This window comes from Dipodomys merriami, unplaced genomic scaffold, assembly GCF_024711535.1.
Source record: "Dipodomys merriami isolate MVZ:Mamm:240054 unplaced genomic scaffold, mDipMer1.0.p SCAF_1, whole genome shotgun sequence".
Taxonomy (NCBI): Eukaryota; Metazoa; Chordata; class Mammalia; order Rodentia; family Heteromyidae; genus Dipodomys; species Dipodomys merriami.
The window spans coordinates 52,065,975-52,093,662 of NW_027202270.1; the positions used below are offsets into that span (position 1 = coordinate 52,065,975).

General features: G+C 34.9%; 1 protein-coding gene across 5 annotated transcripts in view; it reads left to right on the forward strand.

Annotated features, from left to right (window-relative positions):
- Kcnh7 (potassium voltage-gated channel subfamily H member 7) overlaps positions 1 to 27,688 on the forward strand; it is a 467,602-nt gene that overhangs the window by 274,062 nt on the left and 165,852 nt on the right. For all 5 annotated transcript variants that reach the window (XM_070021893.1, XM_070021895.1, XM_070021899.1 and 2 more), the window contains exon 3: positions 19,414 to 19,569. In XM_070021893.1, coding sequence (XP_069877994.1) covers positions 19,414 to 19,569 — 156 coding nt within the window. The remainder of the gene's footprint in view (positions 1 to 19,413; positions 19,570 to 27,688) is intronic.

Genomic DNA, 27,688 nt, shown 5'->3' on the forward strand with positions numbered 1-27,688 from the left:
GAACTTCCTCAAAACTGAAACCAAAAAGTGAAAATTTATCTTCTCAGACATATGTAGAGAAGAAAAGATGAAGTCTGTCTAGGTTTGTTCTTAATAGGTAGAAAGGAGAGCTGAAATAGAGATGCTTTTTATAACTGCCCAAAGTTTTCCCATCATGCTTTTCCCACAGGGCAATATTGAGTAAAGGGATGAAGAGGGATCAAGAATGTTCTACTGAGCTAACTCTGATACATGAGAAGGAATATCAGAAATGGAGACAATGAAGCAGCCTCCAGTATTTTTATTCCAATATTGTTGCCAACACACTCTCTGTGAACTCCTTTTATTCTTTTCTTTTTCTTTTTGCTTTCACAAACTCTGTATTTAATGCTGCAGAAAATAACATATCTCTAACAAGTTTGACAAGATATGTACTTATTACTTTACTTATATAACTGTGTACATCACCTTGACAATAAAAAAACTGCTAAAAATAGAATATATCTGTAAACAACTTTCCCTAGATATGTCTGTCTTGGGACTCATTTTAGATTCTCATGTGGGGACCATTTATTTTTAATCTCTATTTTGTATTCTGATGTCTAGCTAAGAGTCAATTCACATTATTCTGGTAGCCAATTAGCTATGCATTTTGTAGACATTTTCTAATGACCTCAGGAGACTGCTTAGTTAAAAAAAATTTTAAACAGTTTTTGATCTTCTCAACATTAGTGTGTTGTCAAGGACCAAAGCAATAGTGAAAATGCCCCTTGTCTCCTATGACTTTGTAGTGAATCATAGCTGTTGATTAAGACCCACCCATCATTTTGCAAAATTCATCTGGATTAATTCTTCCTGAATTGCCTTACTGTCTTTCCACAATGAAACTTCTACCAGACAATGGAACTCAATCTCTATACCAAAGTATTCCCCACAGACTAAACTTGATGAACTTTCTTCTACTCTACTGTTTAATAGCCTGAATTGTAGTAGAAATGTTAGATAAGATGAATTCTATAAGGAAATTCTCCTGGGTGTTACTTTTCTACCAGCAAATGATAAAATTCAATCAATCAACAGCTTTACATAATGTCCACTTAATTTGTTTACATTTCTATAGGTCAGAAATATTCATAGACTGTGACTAGCTCCCCTTATAGCTTTAAAAGAGTAATATCAAGCTGTCATTAAAGGGGTGCAGTTGGACTCTGTTACAAATGTGGTAGTTAATGGCAAAATTAATTCCCTATGGACCCTATTGAGTCCTCCCAATTCTCACTAGTCCATTCACCAGCTCATTCAGATACTTGGGGGCTTTGCTTCTCTATGAGAAGGGAAATCAAACTTGGCTGTTTGCTTTTCAAGGTTTTGTGTGATTAAATTATACAACTCTCTGAAAGCCAATTATATTTTACAATAATATAAACTAATTAGGGGAACCTTAAATCCATTACAGTCACAATTCTAGAATTACACAGAGTCTCTGAAAGAGCCTGAAATTTGGGGCAACAGTTTTGGATTCTGTCTGAGATACACTAATAGTATACTGATAGATATCCTGATATTTTACCTTGTTTTAAAACTACTATCAATCTATTAACCAGAGAATGATGATTCCCTAGTCTTTATTTCTTTATGTTTAAATCATCTCTTACCTTTGCAATCTCTTTTTAAATGGGACTGTGATTGAGTGTTTAAAGCCTTATAAAACTGCAGATAAATACCTAGAATATTTTAGGAGTCTAAATAAGATAGTGAAATAAAAAGAATAATAAGAACCACACAGACTTAAGCAAGCCTCTCATTTCTACATCTTTTAAATATATATATATATATATATACATATATACGTATACATATACATGTATAGTTATTGTAGAGGTGACATACCGAGGTGTTAGTTATATAAGTGAGATGAGTACATTTCTTTGTGACCAATGTCACTCCTTCCCTTGCCTCTCTCAGAGTTTTTTCTTCCCGCACCCACCCACAAATTGCATAGTTCATTTTCCACATAGTGTCTCAAGAATACCACTGCTGAATCCCCCTTACCGTCCCAGATACAAATAAAAATAGGAAAAGACAACAAACACAACAACAACAACAAAAATCTCGTTTCCATTTCTTAGAGTTCATTTCAAAAATATTATTTTATATGATCATATACACATAGATACTGAGCCTTTGTGATATGTTCCTATTAATATCCTCTTTGATCTCACTGTGTGAACATCTGGAGACATTTATAACTTATCATGTCCTACTATATATATATATGTATATATATATACATATATATCTATACACACACATATACACTGTATATGTAGAAATATATATATACTTCCATCTTACCATCCAGTGTATTTACTTGCAGATTTATAGGCACACTGTTGTTACCACAAATGAGGGAAACTAGGCAACTATTTTCTACAGCTTAATAGAATTTAGAGTTTGGTCAGTTATCAAGCTACATATTGAGCCCTTTTATTTGGCTCAGAAAAAAAAATCCTCTGAAAAATCCTGACAAAAATTTCTTCCCTTAGAATACGGACAGGACTTAATCAATGTATAAAATTCTTACCCCAAAATTAAACCCAGAGTGGTCAACTAACAATTTTTGTCCTGTTAATTTGCTTTTCAGGTCTAGTTGGATTTTATTTAAGTGCAAACATGTCCAATAGATGAAGCAGACAGATTTTTCCTTAAAGAAAAATGTTACCGATCTACCAACATATTATTTTCAATGGGCTTTAGAATCTTACAATTTATCTCCAGTTCCAAGAGCTTGCTTGATACAGAAAAGCTGCTCTAATCTGTTGTTCTCTTGAATGCTTATAATGAGAATCACATGGACCAGTGCATTGATCATCAAAATAATAAATTACATACTTAGAGAACTAGCACCGAACTTGGAGCATTTTAAAAATTGATTATAGAAGATGATTTATTTACACTGTTTCTATCCAACACATCTAATGTGTTCTAGTTATATTTTACCTTGTTTTAAAACTACTATCAATCTAGAACCACATTATTATGAGTTTCCTTCAGCTTAACTTTTCTGTCTTTAAGTACTTCCTTTGTGATAGGTTTTTGTTGTTGTTCCTTTTCCTGTTGTTGGTCATAAGGCTTGAAGTCAACACCTGGACACTGTCCCTGAGCTCATTTGTTCAAGGCTAGTGCTTTACCAGTTTGAGCCACAGCTCTACTTCTTGTTTTCTGATGGTTAACTGTAGATAAATCTCACAGACTTTCTTGCCCTGGGCTGGCTTTGAACTGTGATCCTCATATCTCAGCCTCCTGAGTAGCTAGGATTATAGGTATGAGACACCAGTACCCAGCTATTTTTTTAAATTTTTTTGTCACTTTCACTAATATTTTGAATTTGATCATGTTAAAAGTTCACCTTAGTAATTTGCTGCTACTTTCTCCAAAACACAGGGACAAATCTATTGAATTTCCTCATTCTAAAAATTCTAAAGGAATTTTAATCTTGGAAAGTTGGTTATCATATGTGAATTACCTACTATTCATATTCTCCTGTTTAATATTTCTACGAACTTATCCACAAATAAACATAGTGCATGTCATTATTGGCAAAACAATAGTTTTTTTCGGCTTGGCTAGAAATACACAACTGAATGACATCATCCTAGAATTTTACTGAGTCTTTACTTTTTAAATATAGAATACTACTTACCAAGGTTTTATTTACTTTCTTTGATAATATTTCTATGTGCACTGAGAACCAAACCTTGGCTAGTTTGGGGAGCATTGATGAACTAACTGTTTAAAAATACATGAACAAGGTTAAGGAGACATAGCATAGAACAATGACACATCCTGGGTTAGTAACAGTCACGAGCTGGCAAAAGGAGCAAGTGGAAAGAGTGACCATTATTGGAACCCTGAAACATAGCTACATGCTGAGGACTGACAGAAACTAGAAGCTTTAGTAACAAATGCAGCCAGCCCTTTGCAAGTCTGTAGGGCTAGAGCCTAGTAACTACATACTCCAACAATCCTTCTCTTTTCTTTACTCAATTTATTTCTATCTGAAACTCCCATTTAGAACTCAAGTGGAAACAAAAAAAAAAAGGCAGACATGTCTGTGGCTTTTTATGTCCAATATTAGCAGAAGAAAGCAAAAGGTGAGCCTAGAATGACAAACAGATGCAATATATTGTTAATTATACCATCATCCCAATTATTTCCTAGAAAGGTTATGGCTTAGAAACAGCACAGGCCATCATTCAATTATTTTTCTTGAAGGTAGCCTCCAAAATAACACTTGATTTCACTGTATTTTGCCAAGCACTCCACACTATCTTGCCTTCTGAAGTTAGTTTGGAAATATTTTTTTTCCTTTTCCTCATTAAGAGGTGACATGACTTCATTTCTTTGAGAAATATCACATAAAATCCACAGTCTAAAATATTCATTGCTTCTCGGGAACAGTTATTAAAAGCAGTAGCATTTTGAAGAACATCAATGAACCAGAAATGGTGGTATATGCCTTCATTCCCAGAATTCCCTGAAAGCTAAAGTAGCTTATTTCAAGCAAGCAACTAATAGAAACACACATATATACATGCATTTGAGCATGCATGAATGCACGTGCGCACACACACTTACAAACAAACAAGTATTAATGAAATAAATTTAGTCTCTTTCTGTCCACTGAAGTTTTGTTACAGGATAACCATACTATATTTTTCTAAATAATCTTATGGCCAAAATTTGGCTCCTTCCTGGTTCTTACAGCACTTATGCTACAATATTATCTACTTTCTTAGTCTTTAGCAATTTACAATGTCAGGAAGAAAAAATAATGTAGGAAATTAATTCCTTTCATCCTAAAGCTTCAATCTTTGTTCTCAGATATACAATAAGCCATCATTACTAGTGGCCTTCAGTTTTCCATTGTAATCATACTGGTCCATATGTTAAGTAAGTATTCTAATACGTCAAGTATCACTTATTATTTGGAGGCTGATAAAATATTCCACTGAAATAAAATGGATTGTGCCATTGTCTTATCATAGTGCCTGAATTTCCACAATTAAAGAAACATTTCTTATATAGGAATTTATTTCAAGTCAAGTTAGATTACCTAAGAGAAGTCAAATATTGACACACATTGATCAGCTTCACAGTTACCAGGTAAAAATATAAAGTCTTTGGTATTCTGGTTTAGAAAGGCTAAAAGGTTAATCTTCAGCTGATGGAATTCTGATTCTTTTTTTAAAGTATTTTTATATAAGTAGTTGTGCAAAGGAGTTGTCATTCACCAAAGCAATGTATGAATTCAGTGCATCTTGATCACTGTCACCCCTCTCAACGTTCTCACCCACCCCTCCTAACCCACCCCTCCTAACCCCTCAAGGTTAGGTTGCTGGTTATGCATTTAATTTTTTGCCTTTATTCAGATGATTATACCCAATCCATTTCTCTTTAAAGTTTAAAACTAGAGGCACATAAGGTTACCAACAATTCTAACACAAAACTGAGATGTATTCTGCTATCAAAAGATTAGGCCCAATGTATCTATGAAGTCAGGGTGTACTAATGAAAAGATGATTGGGAAATATGTGATTTGGTAAATTTTCATAAGGAAAACAAAAATCAGGAGAACTTCATGACTAAAGGCAAGGTGCAGATGCAGTCTAACAGGACTGAAATTAAGGAACGTAGGGCTGGCAACGAGTGTGTATAAATGAAGTATACTACATGTACATTTTCCCTTTCTCTCCAATTAAAAAGAGATTGCTCATTATCACTCAGCCAATTCTTATGACAGAAAGCAAAATTATTCTCTGATACTTCCTTTCTTTTATGATAATAATAATTCATAATTTTTCATGTACAAATCATTATTATAAGCTTTCTACAGATAATTGATACTTTAATCCTTGTTACTCCATGAAGTGAATGATATTAACATTTCCATGTTACAGATTAGGAAAAACTAACTATCACAGCTGTTACATAATTTATTCCAAGTTTAAACACTGGGAAGTGGCAGATCCAGGATTTGGGTTTAGCTGATACACTCTACAGGCTCTATATCCAGCTACTCAAATAAGCCTGTGCTACTGTACAAACAAATCAGATCATCCCCATCCTGCATTGTTTCCTATGGTTTCTATGCTGCCATTCCACAGCAGATATTCCTCTGTGTTACTCTGAAGAGGTTCTAGACTAAATAATACAGCCTAATAAAAGTAAGTCATGTAAACAAAAATGCATGTGTTCTTTTTCTCTTGTTGCATTTGAAAAAAACATATCTAGGGCAAGAAGAGCCATTGCAATGTAATCCTAGGCATGAGTCATCTGCTGCAAGCCTGACTGCAACAGCCTTAGGGAGCAGGGAACATCTGTAGCAGCCATATGCCCCAAGGCCTGGTGTCAAAGCCCAGGAGAGGGTATTCCCCACTAATGCTGGTCATGCAACACCACCAATAGGAAAACAACTCTCTGTTATTGTTAGTTTTCCAGAGCATCTCTCCTGCTGCCCTCACTGCAAAAACATCCTAGGCATTAAAAATATGAAATATAAATTCCAATTTACAATGCTTAAACAAGATGGCCTTTATTATGTAAAAAGGCTAAGGCATCAAAGAAAACAAAAACCTTTCTGCCTTTATGATATGTATCCCTTACATTCATATAACTTATTAGTGACTCCAATACCATCTTAGAACATTTCTGAGGTCTCCAAGAAGTCTGAGAAAGTTTCAGTGATTTACTTGTTATTTAAAATTATTCTTTTTATTCTACATTGGGTGAGAAAGAGAATCATAAAGATTATGCTGAAGTGAAAGTTTAGATAAAATACCTACTGCTGTGTGTCAGGTCACTCCTATTACCTATAAATAGGTAGACATAAGAGCCTCATTATGTTGACATGAATTAGCCCAAGTAGAATAGAATCCTGACAGATGAGCTGTATGACTTAGGGGAAGTCTCTTGTTCTGTTCATGTCTGAAGTTCTACCTTGAAATGGTGATATTTATGATACTGGTTCTGTAAGTACTTTGTGATGAGTATATGATATAAATTATATAAATGATTCTGCATAATAAATGAGCTTGCTACGTGCTGGTTTAAGCACCTAATATGAGGACAAGTAATTTGATATTCTGGAAAGGGCCACACACCACTTGGTTGTCTCAAGAGTTATCAAATTTCTCATTGTTCATATTTTCCTTCATCTTGAAGAGTTTTGCTTCTGATTCCTGCCTGTCATAACCATTTAAAACTCAACCTACATGATACTTCGCCCATGAAACTGTCAACATAACTAGAAGAAATCATATGCCTCTCCTCACATTCCATCAGCACTCTAAGAGAATTTTCCATTTGATTAGTGGTCCTTGACTTTAATTATGTTTGTTACCCCTAAAATTTATGGCACGGTACCTTGAACATGGTAGATACCCAACACATTCTTGTTAAATTGTATTAATACAAATCATGTATTTGTACAGTCTAAGATGTTTTCACATCACTTTGTAATTTTTGTCTCTGCTCTAAAGTTGCAAGCATAAAAAGAAACAAGAAATGTGTTTATTTTTTTCAACAGCCACACATGCATCCTGGATAGGATTTGTCACGCACATAGCCATAGAGAGCCTTACCTGGAAGTCACATTCGCACTGTGGATCCACGCTATGATTCTCAGAGTACTTGTGCCTTGGCCAGCTTTTGCACATAACATGGTGATGTACATATTTGCAGAGACTCTCAGTCAGCTCAATGTTAACATAATTTGACTGAACAAATGGCAGGTTAGTGAAATGAGCCTGCATTCAGTATTTGAGGCTTGCTAACATCAACATGTCTTATTCAAACATTTTGAACCAATAAGCAAATATTTACAATGTATTAAACACAATGTATTAAAATGGTCACAAACATGTCCTAAACTTCCTAATAATAAATATCCAGTTGGTTTACCAGGACACAGTGTGGCACTGTACATACGCCTCAACTTGTTCTAAGATTCATGTTTTCTACTCCATTAATTCAATACAACAGCTCCAAGATTCTTATCACCACACTGTCTTGAAACATGTTTCCAGTGCTGATTAAGACTTGTAACAGTGAGATGTTCAAGACACTATGTTGAAAACAAACTCTACAACTTTGGGGGAGCAGGGGAAGAGGGAAGGGTCGGGAAGGTGAGGAGGGAAGGGATGGTAGGGGAAAAACAAAAGAGGAGGTAACAGTGCTCGATAGGAAATGGACTCAGTACCTTACTCATGTAACTGTAACCCCTCTGTACACTGGACTCAGTACCTTACTCATGTAACTGTAACCCCTCTGTACACTATCTTTGCAATAAAAAATATATACAACAAAAGATAGACCTAGACTTCCAGAAATAAAGATAGCTTCATATACTTCTAATGTGTACATAATACCCTTAACTCTGGAAATTTCCAAAAATAATAAACAAATGACAAGTCTGCTATCATAAAAGTTATCCAGTATATTATCTACTAAAAAATAATTGGGACAGCAACATATAAGAAATAAGCCATGGTCTCCTCACCTCAAATTTAAGACCTATTTTAAACAACAGATGATAAAAGACCTCTACTGGATTTCTTGCAAATAGAATTTTCATTTTAATAAAGTCATGAACCTGGTAAGTCCATCTCTCAAGCTCTTTAAATACTGTTTACATACTAACATATGTAAATATAATCTCTCTGGTTTTTTAGTGTTTTCAAATAAACATAATTTGTCAGTGCAACACAGAATATTTGGAAATTTGGCTTACTAAGAAATTATTTTTCCTACCCCTCATTAATAACATTGTTATTTCTCCCTTCCTACATGCCAAGATCTTTCCTTAATGTATCACTGCATTTCACTTTCCCAGTACTCTTTCTTCATTTGAGAAATGAGGAATTCTGCATACTAGGGAAATTAATGAAGTAGCCCATCCTATATATCCTCACTCAATAACAGCAGAATCAGATTTGTACATCTCCACAGGCTACAGGAGTTCCACAGACAAGAAACTTAACTACCCAGTAGTGGTACCTTTTTTTCTTAAGACATAATTAAAATTAGATCATAACTGCTGTTGAAATTCCAAACACTACACAATAGCACATGAATCTGATCGCCAGATGAGCAGAAACAAATCCTCCAGCTTCCATATGGTAATATATAGACTGTGTCCTGGAATTTCTAAAAGTGTAATTCTAGCTCAGTGTTACTTTATCAGAGACAGAAACTCTCTAAATTTGTTTGTGGTTTCTTTGATTTACTGGTGACTGAATGTAAGTAATATGTAAAGGGTATTTCCTATGTATTCTCAGATACACTGCCAACAGTTGGTAAATTTAGAAAATTCTTCTATATAAAGCATCTTTATTAATTCACACGAATATTTCTGACTTGTTTTCAGGTAAATCTTTCAGACTTAATCAGGTGACTGGCCAGATAAGAGCAATGACCAACTAGTCTATGGATGGTCTCTTGCCTTCAACAGTAATCTATCTTGACCCAATCTGTCAGTAAAACAGACCATAGGTACTCACTAGAACTGGCTATTTCATTTATTCTTGCTGATAGGATGTTGTACAAGAGTTATTAAGTAGTCTTTCTAAATGTGTTTCTGTCCCTTCAATCAAATAAATATCTCTTATATTTGAATTTATGTATCCTCTAAGACATTACTAGTACCTACCACAGCCTATATCTAAGTTCTTTGCACAGTGAAATCCTTCTTTCACAGACCCTGCCCCACTGAAAATCTTGTTATATTTCTAACACATCAAGTGTGATGGTCCATGCATGCTACCTATATGGGAAATATGGGTAGGAAGATTTTAGTCCCAAGCAACTCCAGGAGAAAATCATGAGACCGTGTCTAAAAATTAAAAGAATGAAAGAGCTGGGGGGTGACTTAAAAGGTGGAGTTCCTGTGTAGAGGCCCTGAGTTTAAACTCAAGTACTGCCATATACACACAAAAAAACTAAATTTCCAGAACAAAGAATGCCAGAAGGCTTCCTACCAATCCAGACTCATCTCTCATTTTCCAGTTAAATCTATATATCTTACTAATATTAATTAGTATCTTGCTAATATTAATATGCTAAGTATTTTAATATATTCAAATAGTCTGTTAGAAGAAAGTTATTTGACAGATTAACCTAAATATTTCTTGTGCCTACCTCCTTATTACATGCAAAATGATCTTATTTGCCCAAGTTGTAAAACAAAATATTGCAGATTCTGAAGTTAAAATAACAGAATTTTGTCTTCTCATAGTTCTAGAGGCTTAAGTTCAAGGTCAAGATGCAAGGTTTGGTTTGTCAGGAAGTTTCTTGTTCTCCAATGTGTGCTAAAAAAAAAAAACAAAAAAAAAAAACAAAAAACAAAAAACCCTTTGCTCTGGGTAGGAGCATTCCTGCTGTCTCTTCCTCTTTCTACAAGGACAGCTGACCGAAATAGTTTCTTCTTTACGACCGTATTACTCTTCTTTACTTCCTTAAAAGGCCGGTGTCTGACTATAGTCACATGGGTGGTTAGCAAGTCACAATATGAATTCTAGGCTGCATATATTGTTTACTCTTTCCCTAGTCATGTTTATGTCCTATTGTTTACTTTCCTCAGTTCTTTACCAAAATGTGATTATTTCAGCAAGCTTTCTCCATTTTCTTCAAAGTCACAAACTTTTTCTACCTCAGTATTCAACTGTCCTCTGACATTCTATAGTATTTTAAGCTACTATGTAATTACATATTCACATTGTCTCCTCTACCTCCTCCACTATATTGGAAGCACAGTTTTGCAAGAATTTCAATATGTTTTGTGCGCCAAGGAACGGATCAGTACATAGAACACTGTCTAGCACAATTGGGCTCTAAATAAGCAATTGTAAAAGTTAAGTTATCTTGTACCATACACATTTTTCTTAAACTACTTCAAAATCTAGGCCCAATATTTCCCGGATGCATAAGAATACTTATATGGACATATATAGCTCTTACAACTAGTACATTATATTAAAATAGTTTCTTCTCATGAGTTATTATACAATTGAAGCTCTGCTATGAGCTAAGCATTGTACCATTGGGGTATTCTGTTCATTGATGTTTTAAATTTTAAAATTAAGATAAGATTATCATAAAACTGCAGTAGAAAAGACCAGATGAAGAAAACCTAGATAATTTTGTTAGGTTTAGAACCCAGGTTCAAACTCTGACTCCCAAGTCTACCTTTTTCAAGACTTAAGGCTGTTTAACCCAACATGATCACAAATGTGGCTCTGGCCTAGCTCAAGGGTGCCCTCCTGTGGACAGCTTTCTGTGAACCATTTCACTCGGAGAAAAAGGATTGTTAACAAATATTGACTGAGTTGCAGTAAGTGTTGACATCTGTGTGCAAAGATTGGTAACATTTTGTCTTTGTGGACTCTATATTCTTGTAGTAATATGCTATGAAATGGAATATTGCTGTATTCTGCAAACGTTTTGATAAATTCTGGAAGTGAGTTATAAGTGTGTGGTATCTCTCTTGTATTTACTTTTCCTATTAAGAATATGATAACAGCTGAGCATTAGTGGCTCACGCCTATAATCCTAGCTACCCAGGAGGCTGAGATCTGAAGATCTCAGTTCAAATCCAGGTAAAAAGTCCCCATGAGACTATTATCTTCAATTAACCACTCAAATACTGGAAGTGGAACTATGACTCAAAATGGTAGAGTGTAGGCTCAGCAGAATTTTCAGGGACATTGCCCAGAGTTTGAGTTCAAGTCCCATGACCAACAAAAAAATATGATAACACTGTTTTTAAAAGTGTATGGGGCTAACCGATTCCAAATCTTTGAATTACTTTTAGTTCCTTTTCTAAAACTATAGCTCCTGCTCTTTAGGTTATAACTTGTCGAATGATATTGATATTACATTGAGAAACAGTTACTTATAAGTTATGCATTGAGGAATGCTGTGAAGATTCTAGCTACACAGCAAAATCACAGAGATTCTACATACAGATTCCACGTTAGGTGGTCATTTATCACTGCCCTTTCAGAAAACTCTCCAAAAGTGATTATCAAATATTATAATTACCAGTTCTATGGAAAGTTACTATTACTCATAGTATTCCTCCCTGATATGTGACAGTCTAACTATGAGAAAATTACTGTACAGAATCTGTTTCTCATATGCGTCTCCTTTGGGCTCCACTTGAGTCATCCTTCTTCTAGAAGGGGAAACAATTTCCCTTTGCTTTGAGAATAGAGCCTTCTATTCACAAGGAACTGTGATGCCTCCTGGATGAAACCTTTTTATCCTGAGATTGCTGTTTTATTTATCTTCTGGGGCAGGTTTTCAATGATACTTTTTCATCTTCAAAGGACTCCCAGTCTATGAGAAAGAAAGGAATAAAAATTCCCAGGCATTTATTAACCTGATCAGCTCAGAAAAGAATAATCCCTACTGTGGCCACAAAAGATGAATAAACACAGAAGGTTGTGTTTGCAAGACTGTGTTTTCCCGCAGAACTGGAGAAAAGTACATACAGAGTCTTGAGAGGTACCCTGCCCTCTGGAGACCCTCCAACAATACACAAATACAATGGCTCACATTATTGAGTTTTGCTTCATGCCAAATATTTTTGTAAGAGCTTTATAAGTGTGAGTGTTCTATTGAACAGTGCTAAGCTGGCACTGTGATCAAAATACCACTTACATTTGTTTTGTATCATCTCATGAACTTTACTCACAGGGAGTAATTGACTACTATTTTGGATAATGATTTGGCAGATTCTTTGTTGGGTCACTCTCAGCTAATATACTTCTGATAACTTTCTGTTGTAAAAATAGTCTCAGAATTAAAGCTATAACTTCTGAGCTGCTTTAGGTCAGGCTGCAGTGGGCACTGACACTCAGCTCTCTACTGTTTCCAGGCTCCCCACAATCTGGCTGCTATTTATTTCACTCAGGTATAAAGTCAGAGGAAAGAAAGGTTATAACCCAGGGCAGTTCTTACCTGGCTACCCTGTTGACCCTCTCTCAGTCTAGCAGGTGGTCAGGGCTGACATTGTTTGTCCTAGGTACCTGGGTGGCCCTGCCAGGCCCATTCCTCCTTTCAGCTCCCTGTATACTATACTAGAGTGATTCACTCATTCTTCTTTTGGACTCCATCGTCAGGTGATTTATCAATTGGGTCACTAAGCATCCCTTCTACTGACCCTGGTCCAGGCCTCTACATGTCACTAGTCATTGCATCTTTGGCTTTGAGGAAGAAGCTAGGAGATTTCACATTCTCCTTTCTCTAGCCCACAGCCAACCTACTGTTCAATGGCATTATCCCTCAAATGCCTGTCCTCTGCATCCGGCCTACAAGAGTGAAGTGAGTGGAAGGGAAGCTCACAGCTACTAACAATTCTCTCCAAGGAAATACAAAGGGACTTCTTTCTTTCACACCATTGCCCTCTTCACCTCCAGGCAGGTTTCTAACTTTATTATGAAGGTTTGTAGCCTGCCTATATATCTATATGCATGGGGTGTAAAGACTCATTGTCACAGTAGTTCCCTGATATCTATTGTATTAGCAGATTATCCTATCCTAATATCATGCCTCAAAGGGATGAACTCATGTAATCCCAGAACAAGTCTAAGAAACATGGAGTGTCACCTTTTAAAGATAAGAAAACTTGGAGGATTTCCCACTTGATAAATAACTGGAAGTTTCCTCAGCAGGAATGGAACAGAACCTAGATTTAGATTCAGTGTGATTGGAGAGTTGGTACTGTTACATAAAAGCCTGTATGGTATTTTGAACAGACATAGTGTACATAAAAGAGACATTAACACTGAAGTGAATTGAATTTGTTCAAAGGGAGAAAAATGTCTTGGAATGAAATTGTTCTTAGACTTGAGCCTCACTAGGAGCACAATTTTCTATAAATGAAATTTTAATGGAGTTATTAGAAAATAATTTGATCCACTTTATGTAAATATCCAAATATGTTATAATATTTCTAACATAGAATATATGTCTTTAAACTTTCTTCAGTTACATCACGTGTTTAAATCCATCTATTTATAAAAGTCTTCAAAAGAATTTTCTATAAACGTATCTGTTTCCTGGAGTATCATCCACTCTTGAATGTATTCCAACAAGTTTCTTACTGACTATTCTACCAAAATGTCTCTTAAGGAAGTTATCTGCAGCACTGCAATGTTTCCCTCAGTTCTCATAGTGCCTACTACCCTGATTTATCTGCTTGATGGTGCTGCTTTTTGAAATACGTTCCTCTCTTAAGCACAATCTCAATTTTCTCTCATCTCACTCTGTTGTTTCACAAGCTTTGGCGTCTCTCCTTTTGTTTTCTCCTTGACTCTACAGTACATCTGGAACCAGGACAGAAACTTTCCCATTTGTATGCCCCATCTCATCAAACTTTAAAATTAATCTATTCTATTATTATTCTCTAAAGGACAACTATGGTTTAGGTGACTTCCTGAGCTAAACTCAGCTCTTGTCTCCCATATCCAAATGCATTTTAATATTGCCACTTTAATATAAACAATTTCAAAGTTATCATATTCAAAGCCTATGAATATTCACAATATCCAAACCTACCCCTCTCACAGGATTCCACATTTCTGCCAGCTACTTCCACAATAAATGTGAAAATGTTGACACGTTCGAACTTTACAACTGGTTGGGGGGAGTTGAGGAGATGGGGAGGGAAGGGATGGTAGGAGAAAAACAAAGGAGGAGGTGACAATGCTTGGTAGGAAAAGTGCTCATTACCTTACTCATGTAACTGTAACCCCTCTGTATACTATTTTTACAATAAAAAATATTTTAAAAGTCAAAAAATGTGAATTCAGCTGTGATTGTATCTTTGTTTCCCTAAATCCTTTTAATCCTGTTATGATTCTATCATTTCTACTTTTCCTGTGTATATGAGGAGGGGGTCGTTTGTTTTTTCACTGGTTTGTTTTTGTCATTTCTTTTCTTGGTAATGGGGATCAAACCCAGGACGTTGCACTTGCTAAGCAAGCACTTTGCACCTATATCTCTGCCTTCTTTTTACAATATGTATACAAGTCTTGGAGCTTGAACTCAGGGCCTGGCTACTGCCCCTAACCATTTTTGCTCAAGGCTAGTGCTCTACCACTTGAACCACAGCTCTATTTCAGGCTTTTTGGTAGTTAAGTAAAAATTAGAGTCTTACAGACTTTCCTGCCAAGCCTGTCTTTGAACTGTGATTCTCAGATCTTAGCCTACAAAATAGCTAGGCTTAGTCATTTCTATTTTTTTTTAAATTTAACTTTATTTTCAAGGATGTACAGAGGTTCTACGGTTACATACATAAGGTAGTGAGTACATTTCTTGTTGAACATTGTTACCTGTCCCTTGTTTTTCTACTACTTCCCTTCCCCTCAGTCTCTCCACCCCCAAGTTGTAAAGTTCATGAGAACAGAGAAAGCATTACAGAAGTGTAGATAACTTCCTTAAGAGATATTGTCTTCTGAGTATTGCAGTTGCATTAGTTCCCTCTCTTTCCTTTGTCTCATCATTTTGTTGTTTCCCTTTCCTTCTCTAATTCAGATACACATATACAATACACAGTGTACCAAAATCAAGTACAGTGACAACAAGGGCTTAAATAATAGAGAAAAAAATGAAAGAAAAAGAAATAACTTCAGCCACTCTGGACAGCAATATGGAGGTTCCTCAAAAGAGTCCACATAGAGCTCCCTTATGACCCAGCAATTCCACTTCTGGGCATTTACCCAAATAACCACAAATGGGGCCTTACTAAAGCTACCAGCATAACCAGCATAACCAGCATGTTCATTGCAGCATTATTTTCCCAGAGCAAAGATGCCCCTTAGTAGATGAGTAGATCAAGAAAATATAATACATATACATAATGGAATTCTATGCTTCCATCAGGAAGAGTGGCATTGCCCCATTTGTAAAGAAATGGAAAGACTTGGAAAATAATCATATTAAGCGAAGTCAATCAGATCCAAAGAAACATAGATTGCATGGTTTTCCTCATTTGTGATGATTAGTATATGTCTAGGATAGTCCTAGCAGAGGATCACAATAGCTCTATTCATATGACCATATAAGATGATGCTACGTAAAATGAACTACAAGATGGGTAAACAAGATGTTTTTCTTCATTGTTGCTGTTTTTAATGTACTATGTGAAGTAATTTCTAATTTTAACATATATGAAATCTGAAGCATTTTTACCTCCACCACAATGGTCCAAACCATTAAAATTGCATGCCAGTCCTGTTGCAATATTTATTACTTCCATCCTGGCCTTCCCAACAAGACAAATTTTAAACAACACCAATCTTCACACATAACTTTACAATACCTTTCAGCCTGAAAGAAAAATTCCAGATCCATATGTTAGCCTTCTACAAGGTGTGGCTCCCTGCCTTACCTATTCACCCCACCACACCACCATGACACTGCTTTAGGTGTGACTTCTGTGTTGTTTCTTAAGGACAGAGGATGTACTGTGAACACAGACAATACAATACAATACCTTGACACAGTACCATTGGTTTACACTTCTAAACCTAGCTACTCACTGGAGGATCACAGTTTATAGTCAGGCTGGGCAGAAAAGTCTGAGTAATTACATTTCCAATTAATTGGTAGCTTGACTCAAGTGATAGAATTCTAATCATGATAAAGAAAGCAAGCAAGTTCAAACTCTGGTACTAGCAAAGAAAGAAAGAGACGGAGAGAGAAGATGTTACCTTCAAAGTAGCTAATAAGGAAAGTCATAAATTGCAGAAAAATTGATGACACTGATTTAGCAATAGGTAATTGTCATAATTATTCAATTAGCCTAGGTTTCTTGCTCAATGGCAACAGTTAAAATTTTTAAATTCCAGAAATGTTATTAAAATGATCATTATTCCTCCAAAATAGTCTTTCCCACCTAGGGAATGTTTGTACTCAGGATATAAAATGTGGACTTGAACCTGAGTCAAATAAATATTAATATGGTATAATTATATAAGAAACTTTATAAGAAATAATATCAATGTAAATTTTCTGCTTCTTCAACATAATTACTTTTATTTGAATACAAGTTGCAATTTAATAAGATTTTAAATTTTCCAGATTTGGTGAGTTCTTTTCTTTAAACATTATTGAATATGTCTGTTTTCTATTCATTGATAAATTAGTGTTTGCTGGATTATCTTTCCATTGCTTTGACTGTCAGTGTTTTATTAGAACAATATTTAGGATCAGGTAGTAATGATTTGTTAGAGACACGTCACATTACCACAGCAGTATCTTGACAGAACTGATAGTTGTAGACTTACATAGGCTAAAACAGTTCTTCTCCATATACATTCTGTTCTCTTTATCTTCTAAATTCCATGTAACTTTTGACTGACTGATTTTCCAGGAGGCTATTCAAGACTGACAGAGATATTCAATCCTAAAACTAAAAGTGAAGATCATGTCAATGTGAATCTTCACCTGAGAGATTATTGCTTAACAGAAACACATAGGAGACAATGATAATGGACAATAAATCTAAGATTCTTTACACTTCTTATTCAGTAGGCTACAGAGAGAGTGCATATATGCATTGCTCTGTTTTTTCTGAAGTTCTGTACACTTTTATTAGATAGTAAATTTGAAAGTATTTGTATTGAAAGGCATGAATTTTCCCTGTATTACTAAAATAAATTTACTGTATTCTATTATAAACCTATTAGTTCTCTCTCCTTGCATCTTTTATTTATTGCTTTCTTAAAAATCTGTGTTTTGCTTTACAATCAACAGTATATCCCCAAATGTTGAAAGATTTGAAACTGCTAAGTAACAAATCTGTGATTTCATAATGATATTCAAAATGATCCAGAAAATGTCATCTTAAGTGGTAAAATCAATATGTATTTTGGTTCATTAGGAAAGTACATCATGGTTTTTTCTCACATCTCTTCAGACTCTCTGTTTAACCAGTGTGTATTGTGATGCCTGGCCTGAAGCAGTTCTATATTTAGTTCTAATGGAACACTCTTAAATTGCTTATTTTGTGTTTACTAAAGTCAGCCCATTTGTTACCATGGAAACTATGACAAGTGCTCTAGCTAACTATTTTATTAAATGAATTGAAGATATAGTTGAAGGCTGAGGATACAGCAAATCATTCTTAAAGCTATTTTCTAACATCTGCTACCTTGTATAAAATATGAAATCAATTATAACAAGAGCTTCTCTGTTTCAAATTTGGTTATGCATATTTGAAAAGCTAAATTATAACTAACACATAAGCATCCTTAAGTTACAGAGTCTGTATGCCTTGACAATGTGTTTCTAAATTAGGTATTTGGACAACGGAATTAGGTATTTGGACAATGGAATATATTGAAATTGAAGCAATTTTACAAATAATAATTGGATCACCAGTGTCATTCTCCAGAGCCCTAACTTGTGACAGCTTCAATCCAGTGCAGCATGAAGAATAGCCTTTGTTTCCAGCCTTGGAAGCAGAAGCCAGCATTAAGGGATCAAAAAGGAGTAAAGCATTATCTCACATAGTACTGGTTTTGTTTGTAATATTCAGCATTTATGTAGACACTGTTTTAGAATGTCACCAGCCACTGGCTTCTTCCAGTGTTGGAGCTTCAGCTGCTTCCTCTGTGATCTATCAGTGTCCCTGTCCCCAGCTCTGCTCCTAACCTACTTCCGTCTCTATATTGAACTCTCATTCTCCTCCTATTCAAGATCATTTTTTGCTGCTCCTTAAAAAGGAAAGCAGTACATGGATGTTGAGATCATCTAAAAAATCAGGACTCCTCCCTTAAATTTTTGTCTTTACAAGACTAATAAACCTAAGCAAATCCCTATTGTGCGAGACTGTAATCATTTACAATTAAAGAACAAAAGTATTCCAAATGAAAGACATGACGAAAGTGTCCAAAGGGACTACTAGAAGTCAGATCTAAGGAGTCAGAAGTCAGTTGATTTAAAAGAAGGTACCTCTTCAACTATATTCATGTAACATTGATTTTGAAAGGAAGGGTTAAGTTATCTCCATTATTCATACTGGCAGATTTTATGAAGATTTGCTACCAATTTATAAGCAAAGGGTGAGAATACCTTCCTTCTATATTAATTACTATAGGGAATGGGGGTGATATTAACAAGACTTGATATTCTGTTTTTCAACAGTATAGTAATGAAATTATCTAGTAGTCTTCATGTATGTTCCTGCACACGTATGTGATAGAATGTAAGTAGATATGTAATCAAAGGAAAAAGTTAAATTACTTTTCTTGATTTTCAGTGGTCATTTAAGCTATTAAATTCTCTGAGAACTGTATTTCAACTCTACTATTACTGACAGCTCAAAAGGGATGTGTTTGATCTAACAGTCATTTTTCATTCCCTTAGGATCCACTTTCATTTGTAACACTCACATAATTCCTGTGAAAAACCAAGAGGGTGTGGCTATGATGTTCATCATTAATTTTGAATATGTGACAGATGAAGAAAGTGCTGCCTCCTCAGAGAGGGTAAACCCAATCTTACCAGTCAAAACTGTAAACCGTAAGTAAGAGGCCACCTGTGCAAACGCTGTTGACATTCTCTTACTTCAATAGTTTCAAACACTTCGTTATTATTTTCTCAAAATATATTTATATTATAGAGTCTTATATAAGAAATCCATCCTGTTAATGGATGGATCGTTGACACGTTGCAGAATTTATCAGCATGATAGAAGTCATATTTACCAATAATTTATTGATGGACATTTAGGTTATTTCCAACATTGACTTGTTATAGATAGTGTCTGTAGTTTATACCTGTAATCATAGCTACTCAGAAAGGAGATTTCTGCATCAAGGCCAGCACTTTATAAAAGTTAGCAAGACAACAGCTCAATATATAACTTGGTTGTGATAGCACATATCTATAATCAAGAAATGATTGTAAATAGGAGGACAATGATCAGAAAAATTATGAGAGCATATCTCCAAAATGGATAATGCAAAGAAGGGTGGAGAGTTGGCTCAAGTGGTACAGCATTTGCATGGTCTGCCTGTAAAATGTTCATTAAAATGAATTACAATGAGTGGAAACAAGAGGTTCTTTATTTCACTTTCTGTGATTTTTTTTGTTTTGCTTTTGCTTTTTGCCTTTTGTTGCTGTTTTTTTTATTTTGTACTTTTTGTTTTGTGTATAAGTTTATCTGTTTGAGGGAAGGGAAGGGGAAGCACAGAAATAGTGGGACAAAGGGTGAACTAATTCAGCAATAACACTACTAGATTCTATGTTGAAAATGGATTATATAACTTGGGGAGAGGAGATGGGAAGGGAAAAATTGGAAGAAAAATGATGGAAGAAATGACACTTCAAAAAGAAATGTACTCATTATGTGACTTAAGCAACTCTAACCCTTCTGTACATCACCTTTACAATAAAAATGAATTTTCAAAAAAGAGAAAGGTCTGGAATTCAAACCCCAATACTAAATTTAAAAAGGAAAAACACATAGTACATATGTATTTTCATATAGAAGATAAACACAGACACACACACACACACAGACACACACACACACACACACACACACACACACACACACACACACACACACACACACACACTCTAGACAAAACTATCATCAAGAATCCTAAGGATCAAATGGTATTTTATATATAATCTTTTCAAATACTCACAAATTTCACTTCATGTTTGAATTATTTTACACTATCTCTAGAAATGTACTAGCTCTATTATCAAAAACAATGGCAACTGAATGAATCAGAGTCAATCTTACTGATTTTGTTATAATAAATGAAAAGTAATATTTTATTTGCTTTTAGCATATATGTCTCATGACTAAGGATCATTTACATACAATAAACATTTCTTGTTTTGACAACTGTTCATTTCTTTTTTTTAAATTGTGAAAATACTGTACAGAGGGGTTACAATTACATGGGCAAGGTAATGAGTACATTTCTTTTTTATTTTATTTTATTTTATTTTATTTTATTTTATTTGTGAACATACTGTACAGAGGGGTTACAATTACATGGGCAGGATAATGCGTACATTTCTTACCAAGCATTGTTGCCTCCTCCTTTGTTTCCTTCCCATCTCCTCCCCCTGCCCCAGGACCCCCCTTCCTCATCCCACGCCAAAGTTGTAAAGTTCATTTTTCGACATCATGTCTTGTACATCTCATTGTTGCAATGGGTCCACCTATATCCCTATTTAAACAATTTGTTTTTTTTCCTTTCCTCCCCAAATTATACCAACATCAAATACAGTGTAACTTGTTCAACCACTTTGGAAAGTAGTATGGAGGTTCCTCAGAAGACTCCACATAAAGCTCCCCTATGACCCAGCAATCCCACTTTTGGGCATTTACGCAAATGATCACAAACATGACCATACTAAAGCTACCAGCACAACTATGTTTATTGCAGCATTATTGGCCATAGCTAAGATATGGAACCAACCCAGATACCCCTCAGTAGATGAATGGATCAAGAAAATGTGGTACATATACACAACGGAATTCTATGCCTCCATCAGAAAAAGCAATGTTGCCCTATTTGTTAGGAAATGGAAAGACTGGGGAAAAAATTATATTAAGTGAAGTAAGCCGGGCCCAAAGAAACATAGATCCCATGGTTTCCCTTATTTGCAATAACTAGTATATGTCTATGTATAGTTTCTATGATTTTTCTCTTTTGCTATCAATTTGTAAAATAAGCTGCAAATGTCGTTTTTGTTTTCATTAATTAGTTATGGGATTTTTTTGTCAGATGGTCACTTTTGATTTGTTGAGTCATAACTATGATAAAAGTGGTAAATAATTTATATTCTTGGAACTCATTTTTAAAGAACTTTCATTAATTCTGAGTTGACATGGCTGCACTATAGGTATATACACATATGTATGTTTACATATATATATTTGTTATCTTCTGTCAGCAGCTGTCCAGTTGTTCCAATAAAATTTACTAAAGAGTCTCACTTAATAAATTGTGCAAAATCATCTTTTATAAGATTTTTATTTTCCTCTGTTTCTAGATAATGCCTTTCTGAAAAATTTTTATCATTTTTTATTTAAAACTTATGTTTTAGACATTTTCCACAAATAAATATGTATTAATTTATTAATTCTTCCAGTATTATAGTTGCAAAGTTTTGGTTTTTTTTTTTGGCGGTTGTGGGCCTGAACTCTGGACCTGGGCACTGTCCCTCAGCTCTTCAGCTCAAGGTTAGCCCTCTACCACTTGAGCCACAGCTCCACTTCTGGCTTTTTCTGCTTATGTGGTGCTGAAGAATCGAACCCAGGGCCTCATGCATGCAAGGCAAGCGCTCTACCACTGGGCCACCTTCCCAGCTTATATTTACAAAGTTTTGTGAATATCTTTATTACTTAAGTTTTACAGTTTGTTTTGTTGCATATTTCCACTGCATTGGTTTTTCACTTTTCTAGTATATTCATCTATAATCTTAAGAACACTTAAGCATTTAGTAAGCTATTACCACACAAATTATTTCATTTCATTTAAAAAGCTATTTAATATAAAACTAAATTTTCTGTAGGAAAGGTGTTTTTATGTTTTATTTTTGTTAATATTTCTGGTATTTTTAGATTCACAAAATGCTGTTTATTATTTCTCCACCTTTAATTTTTCAAGATTTGCTTTCTGCCTTATTATTTTATTTGCTTTCATAAATGTTTTATGTAGAAGTGAAATAAAAGTAATATTAGAGAATATTAACTACAAAATCTGCTCTCTACTATTTAAAAGTCTGTCTTATATGTGTTCTATTTTTTGACTTATTCTTTACTCACATTTCTTATATTTTGAATATATTAAACAGGATATTTCTCTTTATCTCTTTGGGTATTCCTTGTAGTTTCTACTTGATGAATATGGATGCTGTTTTTTGTTGTTGTTGTTTGTTTTTGTTGTTATTTTTTGTTTTATTTGTCAGTTTTGGGGCTTCGACTCTGGGCCTGGGTGTTGTCCCTCAGCTCTTCAGCTCAAGGCCAGCGCTCTACCGCTTGAGCTACAGCTCCACTTCCGGTTTTCTAGTGGTTTATTGGAAATAGGAGTCTCATGGTCTTTCCTGCCCGGGCTGGCTTTGAACCGCAATCCTCAGACCTCAGCCTCCTGAGTAGCTAGGATTACAGGGATTACAGGCATGAGCCACCTGCACCCGGCTTGGATGCTGGTTTTTTTTTTTAAATCTAAGATGCTTACATTTCATTGCTATTTATATATTTTATAAGTTAACTCTTATTATTAGAAGATTACTTATTTGCTTTTCTTTAATATTCCTCCAATCCAAATTACTAGGTCTTAAATCATGACACTCATCCCTTCTCTCCCCTTCCCCCCCCCCATTTTCCTTCTATAGTTTTAAACCATCATTTAGTATTTAATTTAATTGTAGCTTTTATACTGAGTGATGTTGGGTTTTCTTTGTTATTTATAAGAAAATGATACTTCTCTTTTAATCTGATATTTATTCCAGTAAGCATGTACATTTACTGATAACATTAATTTTTTTAAATTGTGAAAATACCGTACAGAGTGGTTACAATTACATGGGCAAGATAATGAGTTCATTTCTTATCAAGCTTTATTGCCTCCTCCTTTATTTCTCCTTCCTATTCCCTCACCCGCCCTCCATTAACCACCCCCCCCCACCCCGCCAAAGTTGTAAAGTTCATTTTTCGACAAAACGACTTGTACATCTCATTGTTGCAATGGGTCCACCTGTATCCCTAGTTAAACGATTTGTTTTTTTTCCTTCCCCTCCACAAATTATACCAACATCAAATACAGTGAAAGCAGGGGTTATGCCGTGGGGGAGGGACATACAAAGCAACAAAGAAATCATCTTATACATATGTTAGAAACAATCGCAAGAAAGAAAAAATATTCGAATACTTATCTTGGAGTTCATTTCACCTAACATCAAATTATCTGACCTTTTTTGCTTGACTCAGACATATACCAGTTTTTGCAAATAAGGAAAACCATGGGACCTATGTTTCTTTGGGCCTGGCTTACTTCATTTAATATTTTTTCCAAATCTTTCCATTTCCTAACAAATGGGGCAATGTCATTCTTTCTGTTGGAGGCATAGAATTCCATTGTGTATATATACCACATTTTCTTAATCCATTTATCTACTGAGGGGTATCTGGGTTGGTTCCATATCTTAGCTATGGTCAATAATGCTGCAATAAACAGTCCTGTTGGTAGCTTTATTTAGTATGGTCTTGTTTGTGATCATTTGCGTAAATGCCCAAAAGTGGGATTGCTGGGTCATAGGGGAGCTCTATGTGGAGTCTTTTGAGGAACCTCCATACTACTTTCCAAAGTGATTGAACAAGTTTACACTCCCACCAACAATGCAGTAAGGTTCCCTTCTGTCCACATCCCCTTCAGCATTTGTTGTTCTTGGAGTTCTTGATTGTAGCCATTCTATCTAGGGTGAGGTGGTATCTCAATGTTGTTTTGATTTGCATTTCTTTTATGACTAGAGAGGCTGAGCATTTCTTCATGTGTCTATTGGCCATCCTTCTTTCCTCTTCAGAGAAGCTTCTCTTTAAGTCTTTAGCCCACTTATTTATTGGGCAGTTGATAACATTAATTTTTAATTGGTGCTAGCATATTTTATGGTCAATATTCTCAAATTACTTCATAATGTTTTTTTACACTGTTTTTTGTTTTGTTTCCTTACATGTTTGCTTTCAGTTCAGTATTTGATTATATTTATTTTCGTTTTCTAGTGATTATTTTAATAACACAATTTAGTGTTAAGTATTATTCATCTGAAATTAGTTTCTAGAATTCATGGATTAGGTTCTGAGAAAAAGTATATAATTTCCTTAACCCCTTCTCTTTCCTCTTAGGCTATGTATTTTGAGCAAGAATAAAATTAACTTACTCTTTCTCTTTTCTCATCATGAAATGTTACTCAGTAATGCTTTTCTTAATACTCAAGTATCCTTATTCTTCTATCATTCAGCTTGTTAGTCATTATGCTATTTTGACTTCTAACTATTGCCAATATATCACTATATTAACCTTCCTTTACTTGTGTTCATGTTTTCTCCTGATTTATTTGGTAATTTAATTTGTCAAGTATATATTGTGATTATATTTGTCATTTTTGTTTTCATCTTAAATTTCTAGTGAAATGTATATATACATGCATGTATATATATCATATATGTATTAACCTTTTGCCAATATTTTCATAAATCTATCTTTAGTTCTCATTTTCTTAGGCAAAAGTTTGTAATTAATGTATTTTCAGAGATTTTTCATACTTAACACCCTTTTCTCCTCTTTCCTTAACTTTAAGGACAAGTTAGGTAGATCAGTTTTGTCTTGTAAATCTTGTTCCATTCTTTTCTAGCTAATATCCTCCTAAAGAAATTTTAAAGCTAATATTAATATAATACAGATCCAATATTCTGCACGATTACCCTTAACAATATCATACATTAGAATAATTATCAAAGTCACTAACTTATCAAAGTCACCAACGCCAAATGTTACATATAGAAACAAATTGAAAATAAAATACTTTTCTGACCTCATAGTATTATTCTTTACAGTCTATATCTGTTTTATATTGCTTTTATTTTTCCGCTGACATATTTATCCATTATTGAATGATTTCTGGGAACACACATCAGCTGAAGTCATCCTTTATTTATAACATAAATATTAAAAGAATCAATTTGTTTAGGAGTGTGTGATTCCTAGTATATGTTCTTCATTCTCTTCTCAATATCTTTCCTTTTCCTCCATGGAATAATTGTCTCATATAGCTCATTAAATTGTGTGAAAATAAAATGTAAGGGATTTCACCAGCAGAAAGGCATGGATAGAGATTTAGAAAGGGATTTAAATTGCTTATTTAAAACTGAAATACAAATGTACACTTAAAATTTTGGTGTTATAAATATGAGAAAATCTATATATGTACTCTCAGAATATAATATACAAACTATGTAACTTTATATTCAAGAAAGTACCTCCTGGTGTGAAAGTCATGATGATCTCAGTAGAAATAGTGTTCCTTCATTTGTGAACATCAGTAATTCCTCTGTGCCATGGCTGTCACATAAAGAATACTAAAGGGAATATAAACATGCAGATAAAAATCATTTCTAGTACATTCCAAAGTCCCATTGTTTACAGCCAGAATAACAGTTTTGATTACACACTTTTTGTCATTATATGATCCACATTTTCTTTCATTTTGTTTAAAATTTTGAATAACTGATTGTTAAATCAAGCAGAAAAGTTAAAAAGGATCCAAATTACGTTGGATAGCTTCTAATATTATCCAATTTATTCTTCATATAATATGTCATCTTTGAAAATCCCTGCTGATTTCTTTCTTTAAAACAATTATTGTAAGGGTGATGTCACAAGGGTTACAGTTACATAAGCAAGGTAATGAGTACATTTTTTATGGAAGAGTGTTACCTCCTCCCTCCTTTTCTCCCATTTTCCCTCCCCCTCACGCTCCTCTTCCAAGTTGTAACGTTAAGTTCCAACATAGTGTCTTGTGAGTACAACTGTCGTAGTGGTTCACCCTCTGTCCTTTGTCTCACCACTGTGGCCCAAGTGGTAGAGTATTATCCTTGAGCACAAAAAGGTTCAGGGACAGTGAGTAGACCCTGAGTGCAAGTCCCAGGACCAGCAAAAGATACATACCGATTTATTTCTTTTAAAGTAAAATTTTACTAGTAAGATAAAATAATGACATAGGCTATTTAAGACATTTTTTAGAAGTAGACAAAATCAAGGAAGGATGGAAGGAAAAGAAGGAGGGAGAAAGACAGGGTTTGAACTTAGTTCTTTAAACTATTGCTCAACTTCCTTGCTTAAGGCTGACGTGTTGAGCTGTGCCTCCAGCCCAGTTTTATGCTGGTTAAGTGAAGATGGAGTTTTGCAGAGTTTTCTTGCTGAACTGGCTTTGATCCAACCAACATCTGTGTCTCATGATCTGAGATTACAGATATAAGTCACTACTATCAAACAAGAGATATTCTGATGCAAACCCTCAAAATAATATTATTACGTCAGCCCTACAGTCCAACTGCAAGCTTACATATCAGATAAGAGGATCTACACGGAAGTGTGGTTTAAAGCCAGACACCATTATGCACCCAATAAACATTTTTCTTTCTTTCTTTTTTTTTTTTTTTTTTTTTTTGTCGGTCGTGGGGCTTGAACTCTGGGCCTGGGCGCTGTCCTTCAGCTCTTCAGCTCAAGGCGAGCACTCTACCACTTGAGCTACAGCGCCACTTCCGGTTTTCTGGTGGTTTATTGGAGATAGGAGTCTCACGGTCTCTCTTGCCCGGACTGGCTTTGAACCGCGATCCTCAGATCTCAGCTTCCTGAGTAGCTAGGATTACAGGCGTGAGCCACCAGTGCCCGGCCCAATAAACATTTTAAACTGGCATCTCTTTCATCAGTAAGTAGTATGTGTAATTATATAAGAATATCTATGTGTGTCTGTATGCATGCACACATTATGCCATAGGCCAGTAGGATTTCACTGAGAAATCTTTTCAATAGTAAAACCTTTCAGTAAAAGGCTATTGTTTGTTTAAGAAGATGCATATTTTTGGGGCTGGGAAGGTGGCTCAGTGGTAGAG